The following is a 19,107-nucleotide window of genomic DNA, read 5'->3' as shown; positions in this document are numbered from 1 at the left end:
TTTTTGATGAACCCACTCAGCACACATTGTACATTGAATGGAGTTCACTCCGACACCCTTCCTGCACACAGCACACGGCCACTTCCCAGTTCTTTCCACCTCACCACATGCTTTACCACTTGCCATCACCTTTGTCTTTCCGATATTCACCTTCAGACCTTTTGTCTCCATACATTCCTTCCACTTGTTCATCTTTTCCTTCAGTCCATCCATACTTTCCGCAATCAACACCAGATCATCTGCATACAACAACTCCCATGGTAAACCCTCCTTTACGGTCTGAGCCAGCACCTCCATCACAGCTACAAATAGTAGTGGACTTAGTACCGACCCCTGATGCACTCCCACCTTCACCTCAAATTCACCACTGTTCCCATCCTTCGTCCTTACAGCTGTGCGTGCTCTTTTGTACATTGCCATCACTACTCTGATCAACCATTCCTCCACTCCTAACTTCCTCAATGCCCATGTCAATACTTTGCGTGGAACCCTATCGAATGCTTTCTCCAGATCAAAAAACCCAAAAAACAACTTCTTCCTCTTATCCATGTACTTCTCCTGCAACTGCCTCACAATGAAAAGCGCATTTGTCATTCCTCTTCCTGGCATAAATCCAAACTGCGTTTCGTCGATCTTCACTTTCTTCCTTATCCTCCTCTCCAACACCCTTTCCAATACCTTCATTCCATGCTCCAATAACTTTATCGCTCGGTACGAGCCACACTCCAGAGGGTCGCCTTTCCCCTTGTATAGAGGGACGAGGGTACTCAGTTCCCAATCCACTGGAATGCGGCCTTCTTTCACCACCAGATTACAGATCTCTGTCATTCTCTTCACACCCCAACTTCCTGCTGCCTTCAACATATCTCCCACAACTCCCGTCGGCCCTCCCGCTTTTCCACTCTTCATTGCTTTTATCGCTTCCTCAACTTCCTTCTCAGTTATCTTCTCTGCCGGTCCTAAAACTGGGTTACTCTCTATGTTGCCATCCCATTCATTCTCTGTATTCAACAGCATTTCCATATATCTTTTCCATCTTCCTTTAATTCCATCTGGGTCGACAACGATTTGTCCCACTTCATCCTTCAAGCAACTCATCCCCATCACATCACACCTCTCTTTCGCTATCTGCTTTGCAATCCTGAATACTGCTTTCTGACCCTCTTCCGAATCCAAGCATTCTCCGAACATTTTCCTGCATGCCTCCTGCGCCTTTGCTACCTCTTTCTTTGCAGCCTTCCTGGCTGCCTTATAACTTTCATGCTCTGCTGTTTCTGCTCCCGTACCCTTCGCCTTCTGCCTCTCTTTGAACTTCTTCCTCTTCTCGTCAATCCTCTTTCCAACCTCAACATCCCACCACCATGTTTCCGAGTGCCTCGGTGGTCCTTTTGTCCATCCACATACCTCACCAACGGCTCCCAACAGACTAGCTTTCATTGACATCCAACCACTTTCAAGCTCAACCACATCATCCTCTACCCTACTCAGCCTCTCTTTTAATGCCTCCCTTACTGTCACCTCGTTCAACCTCCACACCTTCATTCTCGGTTGGTACTTCACCCGCCAAGCTCTCCTCGCACCTTTCACCCTTATGTCGCAGACAACCAAGTGGTGCTGAGAAACAGCCTCCTCCCCCGGGATCACCTTTGTGTCCCGGAGGTGCCCCCTATCTCGCCGACGCACCATCAGGTAGTCAACGGTTGTCGTCGACCCACCTGACGTGTATGTAACAAGCTTATTGTCCTCTTTCTGGAACTGAGTATTACAAATCAACAAATCAGCTCCATCAGCAAACTCCAAAATCCTTTCACCTTCTCCATTTCTCACACCATATCCGTAACCCCCATGAACTCCCTCAAAACCATCCATACTCCTTCCCACATGTCCATTCAGGTCTCCTCCCACCACAACAACTTCCTCATCTTTCACGTTTTCCATCAGCTTCTCTATCGCACACCAGAACTTGTCCTTCTCTTCATCGCTTCGACCAACCTGCGGAGCATATCCCGAGATGACGTTCACCAAGAGCTTTCCAATCATCATTTTCACCATCATCAACCTATCACTCACTCTAGTCACACTCACCACACTGTCTACAAACTCCTCAGAAAACAGGACACCAACACCATTCATGCCCTCCGGGCACCCTTGCCACACAAACTTGTATTTCTGTCCCTGCCTACCCTTCACCATTCTCACACCACTTCCCTTCCATCTCGTCTCTTGCACACAACATATGTCCACTCTTCTTCTGACCAATACTTCCACCACTTCTCCTGATCTCCCTGTCATTGTCCCCACATTCCATGTCCCAAACCTCAGAAACCGATCTCCACTTCGGGCTGCACCCTGCCCATATGTACTTGTGATTGTCATGGTTCTCTTTTTGAGGCAATGTTTTCATGGCCGGATGCCCTTCCTGACGCCAACCCTCTTAGTCGTCTCTTACAACACGCAGGGATACGGTGTACCTATTCTGACCAGGGTACACACTGGGAAACGTTTAAAACATGTAAATTCTTGGGGGGGGGTGGGGGGGGCGTCAGCATCATGGCTGCGGTTTAAACATATTCCAACAATATCCAAACAGAACGATGAAAAAACAATCCGGGAAAAGTCTCCAAGCGAGAACGTGGATTTGAGAAAGAAGGAGCAGAGGCGGAAGAAAACGAGATACAGGGGGCGGGGCACAAGCCGAGACGAGGAGGAGAGCGAACAAGCACGTGTCCGGGAGGAGAGAAAGAATCAATATAGAATTATTTGTCTAGGGAGGTGAGGTGAGGGGGAGAAAACAAAATAAAAGAAACAAGCAATACAGCGAAGGAAATAACCCAAATCGACAAAACACCGACGGGGGGAGGGAAGCCCCAAGTCACCAGGCCGCGCACGAGGTACGACTCAGAAAACGATTAACTACACACAAGTTTGCACGAACCACAAACCAACACCAACTAGAAACACACAATAACACGTACACAGCAAAATAACCAGTGGAAATTTGACAAAGACAAGAATGGGAAAACACTCAAACTTCGATGCCGTGGAGAGCTCGAAGCACGCCTCACTCGACCGAGCATATATATATATATATATATATATATATATATATATATATATATATATATATATATATATATATATATATACATATATATATATATATATATATATATAATTATATATATATATATATACATATAACTTGTTGTGGTTTTGAGTCTGTCAAGTGAGTTTAATAAAGGTTAAAGTCTGTCCCCCATATTTAGTCACACAAGCAACATGTAGCCTCGCAATAGTATAGTTATGTCTTAGTATTTGTGAGCTTAGTTCCCTTCCAGTGTTAATTATGCGTTGAGTAGGAGCCAGGAAAATAGGCCCTACTGCCACCGATCATCCTACGTCTGTAGCCTCAATCCCTTTTGCGTTAACGTTGGTTCATATTGGGCGAGTTAACATGAGGCAGACAGAGGAGGATCGGGGCTGAGTCGAGGCGGAGCGGCAGAAGCAATGACGGTAAGCACGAGCCGCCAATCAGAGCTCGAAGGTGGTGGCGGCGGCGTGGCATCAGAGGGCGTGATGGTAAGAAGATTCGGGTGAGTTCCAGAAGGTTCGGGGGCATAGCTATAAGAACCGATGCGCAAAAGCCCTTGACAGGACTCGCAGAGGAGAGAGAGAGAGACAATAGGACTAGCGTGGGAAAGCCGAGAGAAAGAGGACTTACAGAGGGAACTTGCCGTAAGAGGATTAGCAGAGGAATGCCGGATAAGCGCGAAAGGACTGCTGCCTGATGTACTTGACCATTGCACGAGAACGTGCGCGCTAACCAGCTCGAAGGGTATTGAAGAAGAGGAGTTGGTCGCTACATATACGCACGCGCAGCCAGACACGCTTAGAATGAATAGCGCATTTGAGACGCGCGAGTGAACAAGGCTGGGTAATCGCCAGCCGCGCTTAAGTGAACAAGGCTGGGTAAACGCCAGCCGTGCTTAAGTCCGCCCTCTACCGTTCCGCCCCATCATCTGCTTGTTCGAGAGACGCGCTACGAGCCCCTGCCTTCGCCTGCCACCATCTTCGCGGGACGTGCAGGGGACCGTGGAGAGCCGGACGGGGACCATCTCTGGACGCGTTGGGGAACACCTGCCCATCTGCAATCCCCTGTGTGAGTGTGAGACGGGCCCGTTGTCCCAGGGATAAGTTAAGACTGGTAAAGGATTGCTCTGTGTCTCTTCGTCCTTGAACTGTATATACGTGTGGGAATAATTAAACCCTTGTTCTTTCTTTCTGATTCGATCATTCCTGTGGTTTCTTCAATTGACTAAGCATGGCACGAATAAGATCGCTCCAATCGGGTTCCACTAATTAAGACTGTGGGGACCACGTGTACGCAATCCGCTCAGCGTACTCAAACCACACGAGGTTCATGCGAGGCTTGTTTCCTCGCTCCCAGGGCAGCGCGGGGACTTAGGTACGAGCGAAAAGTAGTCCCGAAACCCTACGCCGCATGTGTCCGGGAGGGACGTAATACGTCTCGTTTCCGCCAGGCCCAGTAAAGACAAGGGGATTAATGCCCCCTTGATAAGGGGAAGAAGGCCGGCATAGAGAACCGCAACAATATATATATATATATATATATATATATATATATATATATATATATATATATATATATATATATATATATATCTCTCTATATATATATATATATCTCTATATACATATATAAATAAATTAAGTTGTGGTAATTTATTGGGCTATGTCTCATCATGAATGTGTATGCACAATACATTCAGATGATGGTTTGCTCTCTTCTTACCTGCCACGATTTAAAATTTGAAATCATGGCACAAGTGCCGTTATCTAATGGACCAAGACCAGGAACACAGTGTTGCAAATCGTGCAAGGCATGAGCAACAGCATAAGTCGCCATGTATGTGCGGTACTTCACTCTCATGTGAGACATATCAGTGAATTCTGTCTTAAAATTTGTGAGATCTTCAAAACAGTTGCAGGTCCGTAGTTTTGTGGATGAAATGCTCCACGAGCAATTAAAAGTCATTTCCCAGAATTCCAAAAGAAATACATTCTCTGAGCCTTCCACATTGCAGCAATAATTTGGGAATTTTGTTTGTTTCATTTTCCAAGTAATATTGTCGTTATTTTTATATGAATTACTCTCATCCACAAAATGATTTGAAATGTGTGATGTTTCCTGTCCTATGTTTTTATTATAAAATTTTAACAGCATGTCATGTAAAAACGTCCTGTTATTGGGAATAGCATTCATTGTCTGGTTATTATTTAATTCCAAATTGAAAATGGTTCTTTTGTGATATTGCTTTTCTGTTTCAAATTTAATTTTATGTGGATGCCTGTCAGACTCATTTACATGTTCACAAAGTGAATTTTGTAAGAATGGCCGAAGATTTACAAGAAATTCATAAAAACCTGGGATTGAACCTCGCTGGAGAGCAAAACCAATGGTCCCCTGAAATAAGTGAGCAAATCTTTCAGAGGCGTATGGCTTGAAAGTTGCCCAATCTTCACTTGCGATCCACGTCTTTCCGGTAATGTTTCTTTTCCAAAGTTCCTCAACAAAAGGACTAAATCTACGCTCTCCACTGAAAACAACAACAACTGATACTTTGGTTTTTTCAACAATTTCACCTGGAGAAAGAGAAACAGTGTTTTCCTTTATGACTATAAATATCAGGATTATACAATGGATTTCATACAAATTAAACGTTTTTTTTTTAACATTTGCCAAATAATGTTGCAGACAATATTGAAATTATAACTATGTAATGCATTTTCCAAGAGACCAAAATAGCGTTGCTGTTGACATCCATTCTCCTTGACAATTAACTTGACCATTTTGAAGTTGCAATACTCCAAAGAATTGATTCGCAAATGGCTGGCTTATGTCAGAATGTGGACCAGAACACACTGGAGCAGAGAAGGTGTTGACATACTGATCGAGATCCAATCCCCATTGGTAGTTAATAAGAATTATTAACCCACTTCAAACCCCCAGGAAAAAGCCATTGTAAAGGCCCTCCATACGCACAAATCATCCATCCACACTAAAGCATCCGGTTTTGGGACAAAACCCACCTGGTGGGAAACTAGAGTGCTGCCAACTCGCAAGCGAACTCCGCCAAGGACAAACTGCCACCTTAGAGTGATCAAAGAAAATCCCTTCTTTTCTTTAGGATTACATCAGAACACTCTCCGGCTCTGTGTGCCCATGGCACACCACGCCAGCTGCGGCAGCCAATCATTCCCACCTTTGGCATGTCCGCCAGTGGCTATCAAGCAAGCTGTGCAGGAACAAGTGGTGCTCAGCAGACTGGCATGATCCCTTCAGACATCTTGGGACATTGCAAGTAATCGTGGAGCTAATGGCAATCTTCATTTTAGCGATTTTCAGGCCACAATCATGAGACCCCCACATTCGGTCTGGATCCAATCAGGTATCACATGAGGCGTAGCACCGGAGAAGACATCCTTACACTCTCTAACCATTAAATCTACACAACCCTTTCCCCCAGTGGTGGCACAATGGACACTTCTTTATAAACATGAATCTTTAAACAGCGAATAAAGTGAATGATGCTAAACCTTTACCATGAATGTGTACAGCAATAAAACCTGAATTATGCATCTGCCTGCTTGTCCGAGTCCACATGAGATTGTAAATCAATATCACCTTATTTACCACCGAGACATACTACTATTCATGGGAAAAATGCTCGGGGCATAGAAAAGGCCCATTTATATAAGGGTATGTGCCATGTGGCAATTATAGAAAAGAAGGGACATTCTTGGGGAAAATGCCAGGGCCATTGAAAAGGCCCATTTATATGGTATGTGCCATGTCTCAACTAGAGAAAAGAAGATAAATTCCATAGCTTGTCGAAAATGCCAAACTATAGAAAAGAAGGGATATTCAAAAAATATTGTGTGCATGCTGGACTACCCTTGTGTTCTTTGGAGGAACCAAGTAATGCTCTAGAAAAGTTCATATAACGGGGCGCCCTACGTCTGGCAAATAAAATATATTTACTTCTTCATGCAGGTGTATGAATAAAATTGGGGCCCCATTATATGAACTTTGTTTGAGAAGCATTGTCCCATGTGACGAATGTAGGAGTGCAGAGAAGGGAGAATGTGGGAAGGTAATTTGACCGGTCCGGATAATTAATTGTTTCGAACAGTGAGGGACTTGTTCACTCATAAGGGTTTTGATGAAGGTTGGTGGTGATTTAGAGACTGAGGAGGACGGAATGGATGAACGGGTGGACAGATGTATCGAATTTTAATAATAAAAGAATGGGGATCGGAATGGCAAAGGACAGATGAACAGATGGTAAATTGTGAGGGAATAACCGAGTGAGTGGTTCAAATGTAGAGAGGGACCAAAATATGACAATAAACCGACTGCGAGGATGAAGGAAAGACCGATGTGTTGAAGGAGTAGTTGTTGAATTGAGGTTTTTTGAAGCAGATTGTTGGTGGATTGAGGACATTAAAAGCAGCAAATGGGGAGATATCGCACTGGGTATAAATGGAATAATCTCACAATGCATCCCCCCCCCCCCCCCCCCTCAATGCCCTGGACAAAGGGCAAAGGATCTACCAACACACAAACTTAAGAAATAACTCATTCAGGGGAATCCTATTTGTGCATGAATGCATTCCCCAGGTACATTTCCAAAACCATAATACTACCCCGCCCCGTACTAGACATGTCCCAAGTCGGCCAACTCTTCTACATGTTAGGTATAGTTCCCCCTAACACATTTTATCTCACCTACCCCCTGGGTCCTTCTCCTGTCCCTTTAAAAAGCAGGGCGGGAAGTGGCTGCCGGAAACGGGAGACAGCCGAATATACAGACAGAAACAACACTTCACATTATATAACAGATTACACATTTAAATATATTCAGAATAGACAAGAATATCCTCACCTAGTTTCGACATTTTGTCCACTTCAGCAACACTTGGAAGTGTTTCAATAAAGTCCAGACAATGCCCTTTTTTTTCTGCTTCATTTGCAAATTGAGCAATGCCCTGTTTTCCATAATCATCATTATCTTGCAATGCTCCCAGGAAATCCCAATGGAAGTGCAACACAATGTGAGCCATTGCTGTGGACTGGAAAGCATCACTCGGTACAGTGCGAAGAAATGATGGATATTCCTTTTTATTACTTAGACATTTACACGTTGCTGTGTAGCTTATCTGAAATACATAATGTAAGACAACATTTCATTTTCTTAATTAATGATTTTTTTTTGGGGGGGAGGGAATTAAAGGAACGGTTTTATAAAGAACCTTCACATGAACTTACCTTTCATACAGAAAGAAACCTGTGTAATTACAAAAACATCAGATAAATGCAATGATATATGCAGGCGTGTGTGTGTGTGTGTATGTATGTATGTATCGTTGGTTATTATCTCCATTTGCGAGTTTCAAGAGGTGGAACGGAATCCTCCCCGGACCCAAAGTATCCACCTCCACTTCGGTAAGGGATTACAGTTCATGGACCAAGCTGGTCAATCTTTTCAGAGTTTTGTTCCAAGTTCTCTTTTCAGGATTGTCTCCAGTTGTAGTTCATTTGTGGTAATATTCCCGGGGTTTTTTAAATCTCAGTGAGGTTCTTCTTTATCATTCCAGTTGCTCCATTTATCACTGGTACAATTTCGATGCTCTTCAGCTTCCAAGATATTGTTATGAATTTTGGGGTAGAGTGATATTTAGATCCGGTAGATCTGTGTAGGTATCATGCTCCGACTGTCGTGAAGAAGAAGAACCATCTCGATGTACATAAGTGGAGGACCTGTCTAGCCCGAATGTTGGATTAAGTTTGTATATTTGTGGTCATACGAGAATGGCCTTGTATTAAGTAGAGTCGGGATTATGCTAATTCCCCTGTGTGTGACATGTGATTTATCCATTGTCCCGTATGGCAACGCACTAGACACGTAGAGTAGGCAGGCCCAATAGCACACACATCCTAATGAAATCCCCCCTATCCCCCCCACGCCCCCCCCTACAATAAAACTCACCGGAAGAAGTGTAGTGCTGGTAGGAAGCGCCCACGCATTACGCCAACATGGCAATAAAACATTGCTCAGGCAGGCTGAGGCCATGCCCACCTTGCGACGGTTTGGTCGAAGGGGTTTGATGGGGAGATCACACCAATGAAAGGCCAGAGTAAGGAAGGGCTTGTGGTTGGCCAGAGGCGGAGCAAGAAGTGACCAGCTGATTGGTGGAAGGAAGTAATGGACTGATTGGAAGGAAGGATCGATGATGTGACACCACGGACGATAAAAGAACTGGCTGGCCAGCATTTTGCCCTTCTCATTTTGGATCCCTTCGTGCCCAGACCTCTTCTCTCTGCTGCCTCTTGGATTCCTATGCTCTCAAGCTCTTGCTCCTCTCACCCACCTCTGCCCTCGACTCTTGCCTCTGGTGCCTGCATGCGAGTGTGTGCTGACGAGAGTACGAGTGCTGTGGCGTGAGACAGACCGTGCAGCGAGGAATGTTTTTGCGCCAACGTCGGGCAGTTTTCCCGCCCACCACAGCGGTGTCGGGACCGCGTTTGGGGCCGAAGCCATTCCTGACAGGATACTGTAGCAAGTTGAGCTAAGTGCAGTAAATCACACACCCATTCCTTTCCATTTATTTTCCCTTCGTCCGTGTGATACGTCTGGTGTGGGAGCGCTCCATATAATAACCTTATTATTTACCGCATTTCTCTTGTCCTGGCATTCCGTTAGAATAAATCTTTTTATTATTTTCTTTGAACATTTTAACCCGTTCCCAATTGAGTTACTTTTCAAAGGGTGAAGACATCATCAAGGCCGTCCAGGTAGTCGGTACTCTTCTTCCTCCTCACATATCATCCACCATCAATTGGAGTTGAACGCAATCATTAACACTCGTTTCCATCTGTGGCTTAATCTCGGTCTTAACTGAGAGCAGCCACATTTTTGAGGTCCTGGTATTTGGCCATTTTCTTGATTTCTGCATTGTTTGGGCCAAAATTGCTGAGTATTGATATCTCAATCATCAATGCTGTCTTTTCCTTTTTGTTCCTGAGTACAATGTCCGGACACAATTCTTTGTTTTATATGTTCACGCTCGATGGAATCATCAGGTCGTACGTGAGCATGACGTCCTCATTTTCAATGATTGCCCTTGGTTCATGTTTCCATGAGTTTTATGGTACTGAAATGTTTAATTTTTGCAGATATGCGAATGAATCACTTTGCATACTTTGTTGTGTCGTTGTGTGTAAAGTTGTTCTGACAATAGTTTTTTGCATCCCGAGAGCGGGTGACTAGTACTTTCTGTGTCTGTCATACAGAATCTACACTTGTCCATCTGGCTCAGCCTGGCAATGGATCTTTTAAAACTCCATTGGTGTAGTGCCCTTGACAAATTATGATTCATTCGCCATTCCAGTTGAGCTCACCTCTTCCTATCCATTCCAATGAGCCTTCTATGTCTATCCCCAATCTGTCCAATTCTATTTTGTATATTCCTGCTCTCTTGTCATCTCCCAGTTTTGGTGTATATTTCTTGATATTTATTTTTATATATTTATTTTTTATTTGCAATTGATGGGGCTGTATTTGTTGCTGTTTCATTTTCCTGTGCCGCATCTTCTATTCACACCTGTGTTGGAAATTCTTTGCAAGGTGAGTTAGGGATACATTTTCAGGTTTGTTGTGTTCATGTTTGTTTCCAAATTGCATCCGATAGTCTGATGAGCATTTCACATACTCAGCTAGTCTTACACTCGTCGCTCGGTGCACCTGCTTGAGTTCCATCAGGCCACTCCCTACCTCTCGTCTTGGCAGGTACATTCTCGGGATACACTGGCTTTTGCAAAACAATTTGTGGATGGTGAGGAGTTTTCTTGTTTTGATGTCTAACTTGTTGATTTTTGATTGGGGACAGTTTGTTATTCCACAGCTATATTGGAACACTGCCATTTGGAGAGGTACTCTGCTTAAAGCATTGGAATGTGGATTTGACTGGTTTTCCGACTGTATAGATCATCAGCTGGGTATCGTTCTTGATCGACATTTCAATCCTTTAAGCACAGTACCTCTCCAAATGGCAGGTCCATAACCTCATCACGGATCCACATCAATAGATCACCCACATCATTAGATCACCCACATCAATAGATCACCCACGTCAAAAGATCACCCACATCAATAGATCACCCACATCAATAGATCACCCACATCAATAGATCACCCACATCAATAGATCACCCACATCAATAGATCACCCACATCAATAGATCACCCACATCAATAGATCACCCACATCAATATATCACCCACATCAATAGATCACCCACATCAATAGATCACCCTCATCAATAGATCACCCACATCAATAGATCCACAACGTCAGTTGCGTCCAGGCAGTCAGTCAACCCATCAATGCAACATCACAAATAAAACTTTACATGTTGGAGGATTTGACGTATTATCACATATTTATAACTCTCGTCACACATTCCATTATATGATAACAAATTAAATCATAAACATCTCACCTTAAATATACCATGTCCCCCAACCAGCATGTTTACCCCAATTACTTCTGAATCAAACTGTTATTCAAATGTTTAAACGGTTATTTATAACGGCGATATTTATATATATATATATATATATATATATATATATAATTATATAATTATATATACGAGCCGAAAGCACCCGGCGTTGCCCGGGTTCTTTTTGAATGAATTTACTACAATAATTCAGCTTGTACTCGTGGCCGTAGAAGATTGACTACTATAATTCAGCTCAGCTTTTAATTGTGAAATGGGCCTAGCCCATTTCCCGAGGCGGCCTCGACCGGCCTCGCCACCAAGCCTATAAACCTTCACGGGGCCCGTCCTGACATTTTTTGTTTTCATAGGTTTCCTCCTAGCTTTCATTGTTCAGGAGATTAGCACGTGCAGACAAACAAACAAACAAACAAAAACTTTCATTTATTTATTTATATATATATATATATATATATATATATATATATATATATATATATATATATATATATATATATATATATATATATATATATATATATATATAATACATATATATATATATTGTTGCGGATATGGGATTGGCATCCATCCATATCCGCTTGTAAATATTCCCCTATTTCCTCAATACTTCCCAACTATCCCCAATCCCCCATTCCCTAGTCCCATTTTCTGTAAACAACACTCTGTAGACCCGACCTACCCCTATTTCCCCCATTAAATGTGGCATCCAGGTCCACCGCATCTCACGTAGACAACTATAGGACATCTTGCTAGTTATTCTTAGTTTATGTCAGTTAAGGACTCGTTTCCATTAATTCTGACTCTTCGTTGCACCAGAATGTGATTGTATGGCACCGTTAGGAAGTTTAGGACCTCCCAATACCGCCCCGCAGCTCTTCCTCACGGTTCGGCAACAACAACAACAACAACAACAACAACAACAACAGCGGCGGCGGCGCGGGGAGTGTGCGTCCTCACTCCGGCTTGGTTGGTAGGGGGTGTTGGGAGGGCACCAGGCCTTTCCAACGAGCCGCCATCGAACATGTGCTCGACGGGGTTACCAAGTAGGGGCTCGCTGTCAGCTCCTCGTCAAGGGCGGAGCCCGGTAACCCCCGCACCCAATAGAAGCGGCGGACCGATCCCATCTGGGGCGGAGCCAACGAGCCGAGGGCGTGTCACTCCCCGCTGAGCATGCGCAGGAAGAGGGAGGTGACGTCAGATGCGCGCTGAGCTTGGAGAGAGAAGGACGCCACCTCCGAGCGCTGTGACACCTCCCCGCATCTCTGGACTAGACCGTGCTTTATCCTGTCCCTGAGCCAAGGTGCACCTTGTGCTATCGACTGCCTGTCCTTCCCTGCCATCAATCCCTGTGTAAGTCAGTCTTGTTCCGTTTGTCTGTGGTCTGTCGGGGATAGATAAGATTGTATCTAAGTGCCTATCTCTTCTGTGTCTTTTACCTCACTCTACCTTGTAATCTACCCCTTTTCTCCACCACTAATTATATCCTCCTCCAGAGGTCTTGAGAACTGTACCCCCTTGCGTCGTTTCATTTATCCCAGTCGTTATGTCCTTTCCATCATTGATTTAGCGTAGCGCGATTTGGCCAACGTTCGAGTGGAATCGGGTGAGTTGGGGGTAATCGGGTAAACTGTGCGAACACGGCAGCCATTCCGCTCGGTCAAGCAACATCTTTAGCCGTGTCCGTAACAATTGGTGTCAGGAGGTGAGATTGGACCCGAAGCGCGCTTCACGCGCTCGAAATTATTAACGGTGAAATTTGTTTTGTTTTAAAATAAAAACCCGAATTTTGAAAGTCGCGCTATGGCAGATCAAGACGGCTGGGTTCCGGTAGAGGAGAGTGAGGCAGGGTCGATCCAGGACCAAATTGAGGGACAAGAGGAGAGCGAAGCAGTGAGGGCGGCAGGTTCGCAAAATGGCGTCCTCGCGCACGAGGTTGCGGGCGCGCAAAATGGCGCCTCGCACTTGGCTACGGCGGCCGCACCCGCCGCACAAGTGGGAGGGATGGCCCAAATGCACGCCCTCATGGAGCAATTTATGGTACAAATGCAGGCGTCCCTCAACCTGCAGAAGGACGAGATGAGGGCTAATAGTCAGCAATTGGGGAACCGGATGGATGCTCAGAGTGAGCAATTGGGGGTAATGAGGGACGAAGCGAGGGGTACCGGTGAGGGATTAGACAAGAAATTAGAGGGGTTAGACAATGGGATAGAAGGGGTGAAACATGGGTTAATGGGGGTAGAAAACAGAATGGCCGCTCAAGAGAATCAAATAGAAGGGGTGAAACATGGGTTAACGGGGGTAGAAAACAGAATGGCCGCTCAAGAGAATCAAATGGAAGGGATGCAAAAGGGGTTAGAGGGGTTAGAAAACAGTATGGAAGGCAAATTGAGGGACATGAGGGACCAAGCGGAAAGAGAAGTTAAAAAAATGGGGCAGCAGATAGAGGGGGTCAGAATAGGGGTAGAAACTAAATTGGATGCTCACAGGAAGGAAATGGAGCAGATGAGGTTGGCATCTGGGCAGGAGATGCAAGTGATGGGAGAGGAGATCAGAAGAGGTGTGAGTGAGGAGGTTGGAGGAGTGCGCGAGGAGGTGAGGCACTGTAAGGAGCGCATGGAGAAGGAGGTGAGAAAGGGGACTGTAAAATTGCAAGGTGGTATAGAGGAGTTGACGCTGGGAGTAGAACAACTGACAGTGGGACAAAAGGAGTTGGGGGAGCAGGTTCAAAGGAACACTGCGGTATTAGGAGGGTTAAAAGCGACACAAAACGACCTAAAAAATGACTTGATAGCGACACAGAGGCAATGTCAGATGGTACGTGAGGGACTGACAACGAGGTTGGACGAGGTGACAGAGGTAATGGAGAGGAAGGACCGGCAGGTGAGGACGCACATAGAAACGGTCAAGGTGGCCTTAGAGGACGAGCTTGAGGAGACGCACCGGGAAATAAAAGAGGTGAAGCAGAAATTAGAAGAAGTGGAAGAAGGGGTGAGCGAAATTAAGAAGCGACGGAGAGAGGATAAGAAAGAGATAAAGGAGGAAGTAAAAGAATTGGTCCAAAGTCTGTGTTCGGATCGTGATGATGTGCTCATTAACCGGATGAGGGATTCGCAGGTGATGGAGGAGAAGCGAAGAGAAAGAGGACCCGGTGTAAGTGGTGACCAATATGGTCGTGCGTATGATGCGCCAGGTGATTTAATGAGCTTGGGGGTCGAGATGGACCCGGGTGTTCGTGAGAGGCCGTTGGTGAAGTGTGCGACAGGTCTGGTGTGTGAAAAAGGAGGTGTGCGAGAAAGTCCGACTCTGGGGTGCATGGGGAAAGAGTGCGCTGTCAAAAGTAAGGAAGAGTGTACACCTGTGGTGAGTGTTTCAGAGGGTGTAACGGGAGAGTGTGCGCGAGAAAGGTGTGTAACAGACGGGTGCATGAGGAAAGAGTGCGCTGTCGAGAGTAAGGGTGAGTGTGCTGTCAAGAGTGGAGGTGAGAGTAGTAAGAGTGACACGGAGCGTGAGTTGGTTGTGACAGGTGAGAAAGGAAGCACACCTGGAATGGTAGAGCGTGTGTGGGAATGCACACTTGAGTTGGTCGTGAGGCACGTGGTTGGGTGTGCGAGTGAAAGCACACCTGTGATTGTCACAGAGGAGGTGACCGAGGAAGGGGCGCGAAGAGGTGTGTTGGTGAGGTGTGCGACCAACGAATGTGTGCCAAAGTGTTCGGTGGTCAGGTGTGTGACCAAGGCTGTGAGTGGAATGAGTGTACCTGGATGTGTTAGAGAAGGTACGATGAGGAGCATGGGAACAGCTGGATGTATGGGCAAGAAAGGGGTAGCGTATGTGTGTGAGCATGCAGGTGAGGCATCGACGGTAACAGGGTTAGCGGTTAGAGCGACTTTTAGCCGAATCGGGCACTCGGTGCGTGCCGGGCTTCGCGTGCCGCGAGAACCAGCGGGGATCCGAGCCACGGCGGGTTCGAAAGGACCGCCGTACGCGATCCACGCTGGGCCTCGCTTTGAACGGCCGCGTCCGTGCTCCACTAGGCGGAGCGGGCAGCCCGATAGGAAGGGTCGTCATGGCGACCACTTTTTGTTGAGGCATTCTGGCAGGTCGAGATCGGGCCATGGGATGGCTCCGTGCCGAGATGGTGCGTGGGACCTCGGCCCGGGTAAACCTCCTTCCCTGCACCGAATGCGGGACGTATCCAGCCGCTGGCACCAAACAACCCGCATTCATGGCTTCGCTGTACGAAGCCGAGCTTTAGAAGTGAATTGGCGCACCGAGAGGCATTAGTAAGTAGACTGTAATGACGAGGATAGTGTTTTGGCCCCGAAATTAGAAAAACAAAATTTGATGATTGGCAAAGGATTGGCAGTAATGATTGGCAGATGATGAGTAGTGATTGGCAAATTTTTGATTTGTTGAAATTTGATGTGCAAAATTGGTAGTGGGAGATGCCCGATGTGGTGGGATGGCAACTCTGTCATCCCTCACAAGGTAGGGGCAAATGCGCTATAGCTTATGGGGTGTATGGCAGTGAAAACTAGCCCGGATGGGTTAGGATATTGTGTGTAGGGATCTAGCGAAGATGACATTAGGTAACGTTAAGGTTAGTTAGTGACAAGGATACCTGTAGAGGGGACGCAGGTAGATTAGAGTGGATGATAATGACGATGGAGCGCAATAGTTTAAAGGGACGACTGGGAAGCGCAAGTTTCAGAGGGGAGTAGTTAGATGAGATGATGCTGTGTGAGAGCTGGACAGGTGTGTGGAGCAGTGTATGAGTAGTGAGTGTTGTGGATCAGCGCTAATGCGCTTGGGGGAGAGAAGGGTGCAGGCGGCACCAAGTATGAGAGCACAGGTGTGCAAGTACAGGTGTGTGGAATACATGGAGTATTGGAATGAGTGGTGTGGAGAGAGTTGGAGTAAGTGGTACGGAGTGGTGTGCATGGTGCGAAGGTGTGGATGGGGGAAGAGTGGACCCCTTTCACGAGTACCCGGGGCGGGTAGTGTAAGTGCTAGGTAGAGGGTATAGGTAAATTGTGGTTGGATATTGGCATTTGTGGTGCGGTTGCAGAATGGTATTGTGGATGGGTGCATTAGTGTTGTGGAAATGGCTGGGCGTGTAGCCTGTTAGTGTGTGTAGTTGGTTTGGGCACTCCACCACTGTGAGGATGTCGGCCAGGTGAGGCCGCAGGTGGGCTCTGGGAGCCGTTAGTGCCAGTGGGTGCCTGAGGATCCCGGGTGTGGATCGGGCAGCCCGTGCCAGAGAGGGCACTGAGGGGGTGAGAGTGCGAGAGGGCCTTCCCCAGTTAGGTAGGTTATGGTGAGGAGCAGGTAAGCTCGGGTGGCAACTACAGTGGTGGAGGTGTGCAGGTGGGTAGACCTGCTTGGAGAGCTACACGTCACAGCCCAGAAATTGTGCGAGGGCACCGGGAGATGAATCGGGGGAGTGAGACCCCAAATTGAGAAGCACCACAGTTTGGTCAATGGGAATTGGTTTTTAGAACCCATAGTGTAAGAGGGCCAATGGTTTGGCAGGAGAAAGACCCCGGGTAATGTAAAGTTGTTAAAGTCATTTAGGAAATAGTTAGGATTGATGAACCTGTCGCACCATACGCAGCCACTTACCTGAGGTGGTGATGATGACTCCACACCTGTGTTCCTTTGTTTTGTGTTGCAGGAAATGAGAATTGCTGTTTGGATTTGTGAGACGCATCACGACGTGGATAAGACATTGGGGTGATTCCATCTCTCCCTCCTTAGGAGGGACTGATGATGAATTGGTGATGGCAAATTTTGATGTTGAGTTGGAGATGGCAAATTTTGATGAGAGTTGGAAATGGCAAATTTGATTGGTTAGGAGGGAGAGAAGACGAATTTGGTTTATGGGAGGAACGGGGAAGACAGTAGGGACGTTTGTTGATGTGTAAAGTAGATGTTTATGGGTAGCGTTGTGTTTTGTGGATACCGTAAGGGGTAAGGGAGGGGCAATGTAGGTTACCTGGTGGGGGGGGGGGGCGTACGGTAGGAACGTACCTGTCTCACCTGGTTCCCATGTGCCCCTAGTGTGCATTACCTAGTATTGCGTGCACTTTTGCGCCCTTACCACCTTACTCACTTGTCTTCTTTTGTCTCCCACCTCCGAGGATCTGGCTTTGGGGCAGAGAGAGAGGAGAGAGAGGTGCTGGCTCCGCAGTTGTGGGCCTGTACTTCCGCTGCTTGCTGCCTGGATCGATACACCATATGGACCGCAATTTCTGTGGCCGCCCACCATGGACCGCAGTTCTTTTGCGGGCAAGCACCACCCGTGGATGGACCTCTGGGTCAACGTGGCACCTAGGCCATACAGGTGAACCACTTATAGTTGGCCCCCCTGACGGCCACAATTTAGAAATGGACGTGGTTGGCGCCTTTCTTTATTTCTAAAGAAGCCAGAAGGCGAAGTGGGCTCCAAGGCAAGACCAGCGGCAGAACATCGGCCGGCTGCAACACCACCGGTGACCATGGACACTTGATTGTGCCTTTTTTATTGAACACTTTATTGGTGCACCGGATGGTGCTGACTGTACATAATGGGGTGGTGCTTTTGGTGCTTGGAAGGGGTGCTCTGCACATTATTAAAGGCCGTAAGGCCACAGGGCACTCGTGGGTTGGTGTATCGATGCTGGCATGCGTGCTCTCTCTCTATGCATAACATCTGCATGTGTTCCTCAAAGAACAGGTCCTGGATCGTAGTGTAAATATCAGTGTAGTCTTGTGTAAATGATGCTCCCTACCAGCTGTATGTTTAGTTTGAGGATGCTTTCCGCGATTCGGTTATCCTGTGGGTGTGTTTCTGTTAGGAGAAGGGTGCAACGTCGCAGGGGGAAATATTTACTCATTTGTGAACATCTGTAAAACTGTCGCACTCAGCGTTGAGTTAATAGTAGAGGGAACTACATCTGAGTGCCACACTAACGTAGGTAAAAATTTATCGGGTCGGGACGCCCCGAGGTAGAGAAGGGTGCAATGTTGCGGATATGGGATTGGCATCCATCCATATCCGCTTGTAAATATTCCCCTATTTCCTCAATACTTCCCAACTATCCCCAATCCCCCATTCCCGAGACCCATTTTCTGTAAACAACACTCTGTAGACCCGACCTCCCCCTATTTCCCCCATTAAATGTCGCATCCAGGTCCACCGCATCTCACGTAGACAACTATAGGACATCTTGCTAGTTATTCTTAGTTTATGTCAGTTAAGGACTCGTTTCCATTAATTCTGACTCTTCGTTGCACCAGAATGTGATTGTATGGCACCGTTAGGAAGTTTAGGACCTCCCAATACCTCCCCGCAGCTCTTCCTCACGGTTCAGCAACAACAACAACAACAACAACAACAGCGGCGGCGGCACGGGGAGTGTGCGTCCTCACTCCGGCTTGGTTGGTAGGGGGTGTTGGGAGGGCACCAGGCCTTTCCAACGAGCCGCCATCGAACATGTGCTCGACGGGGTTACCAAGTA

The 19,107-nt window shown here is 46.5% G+C and overlaps 1 protein-coding gene across 1 annotated transcript in view; it reads right to left on the bottom strand.

Moving 5' to 3' along the window:
• The window catches only part of LOC137423892 (extracellular calcium-sensing receptor-like), an 82,281-nt gene that overhangs the window by 43,731 nt on the left and 19,443 nt on the right, over positions 1 to 19,107 (bottom strand). Inside the window, exon 5 of the mRNA XM_078773671.1 lies at positions 7,968 to 8,241. Within this exon, the coding sequence (XP_078629797.1) occupies positions 7,968 to 8,241 (274 nt within the window). The remainder of the gene's footprint in view (positions 1 to 7,967; positions 8,242 to 19,107) is intronic.

Source organism: Myxine glutinosa, chromosome 3, assembly GCF_964187855.1.
Source record: "Myxine glutinosa chromosome 3, kmMyxGlut1.1, whole genome shotgun sequence".
NCBI lineage: Eukaryota > Metazoa > Chordata > Myxini > Myxiniformes > Myxinidae > Myxine > Myxine glutinosa.
The sequence above is the reverse complement of the archived record's forward strand: the minus strand, read 5'-3'. Positions and strand labels throughout refer to the sequence as shown.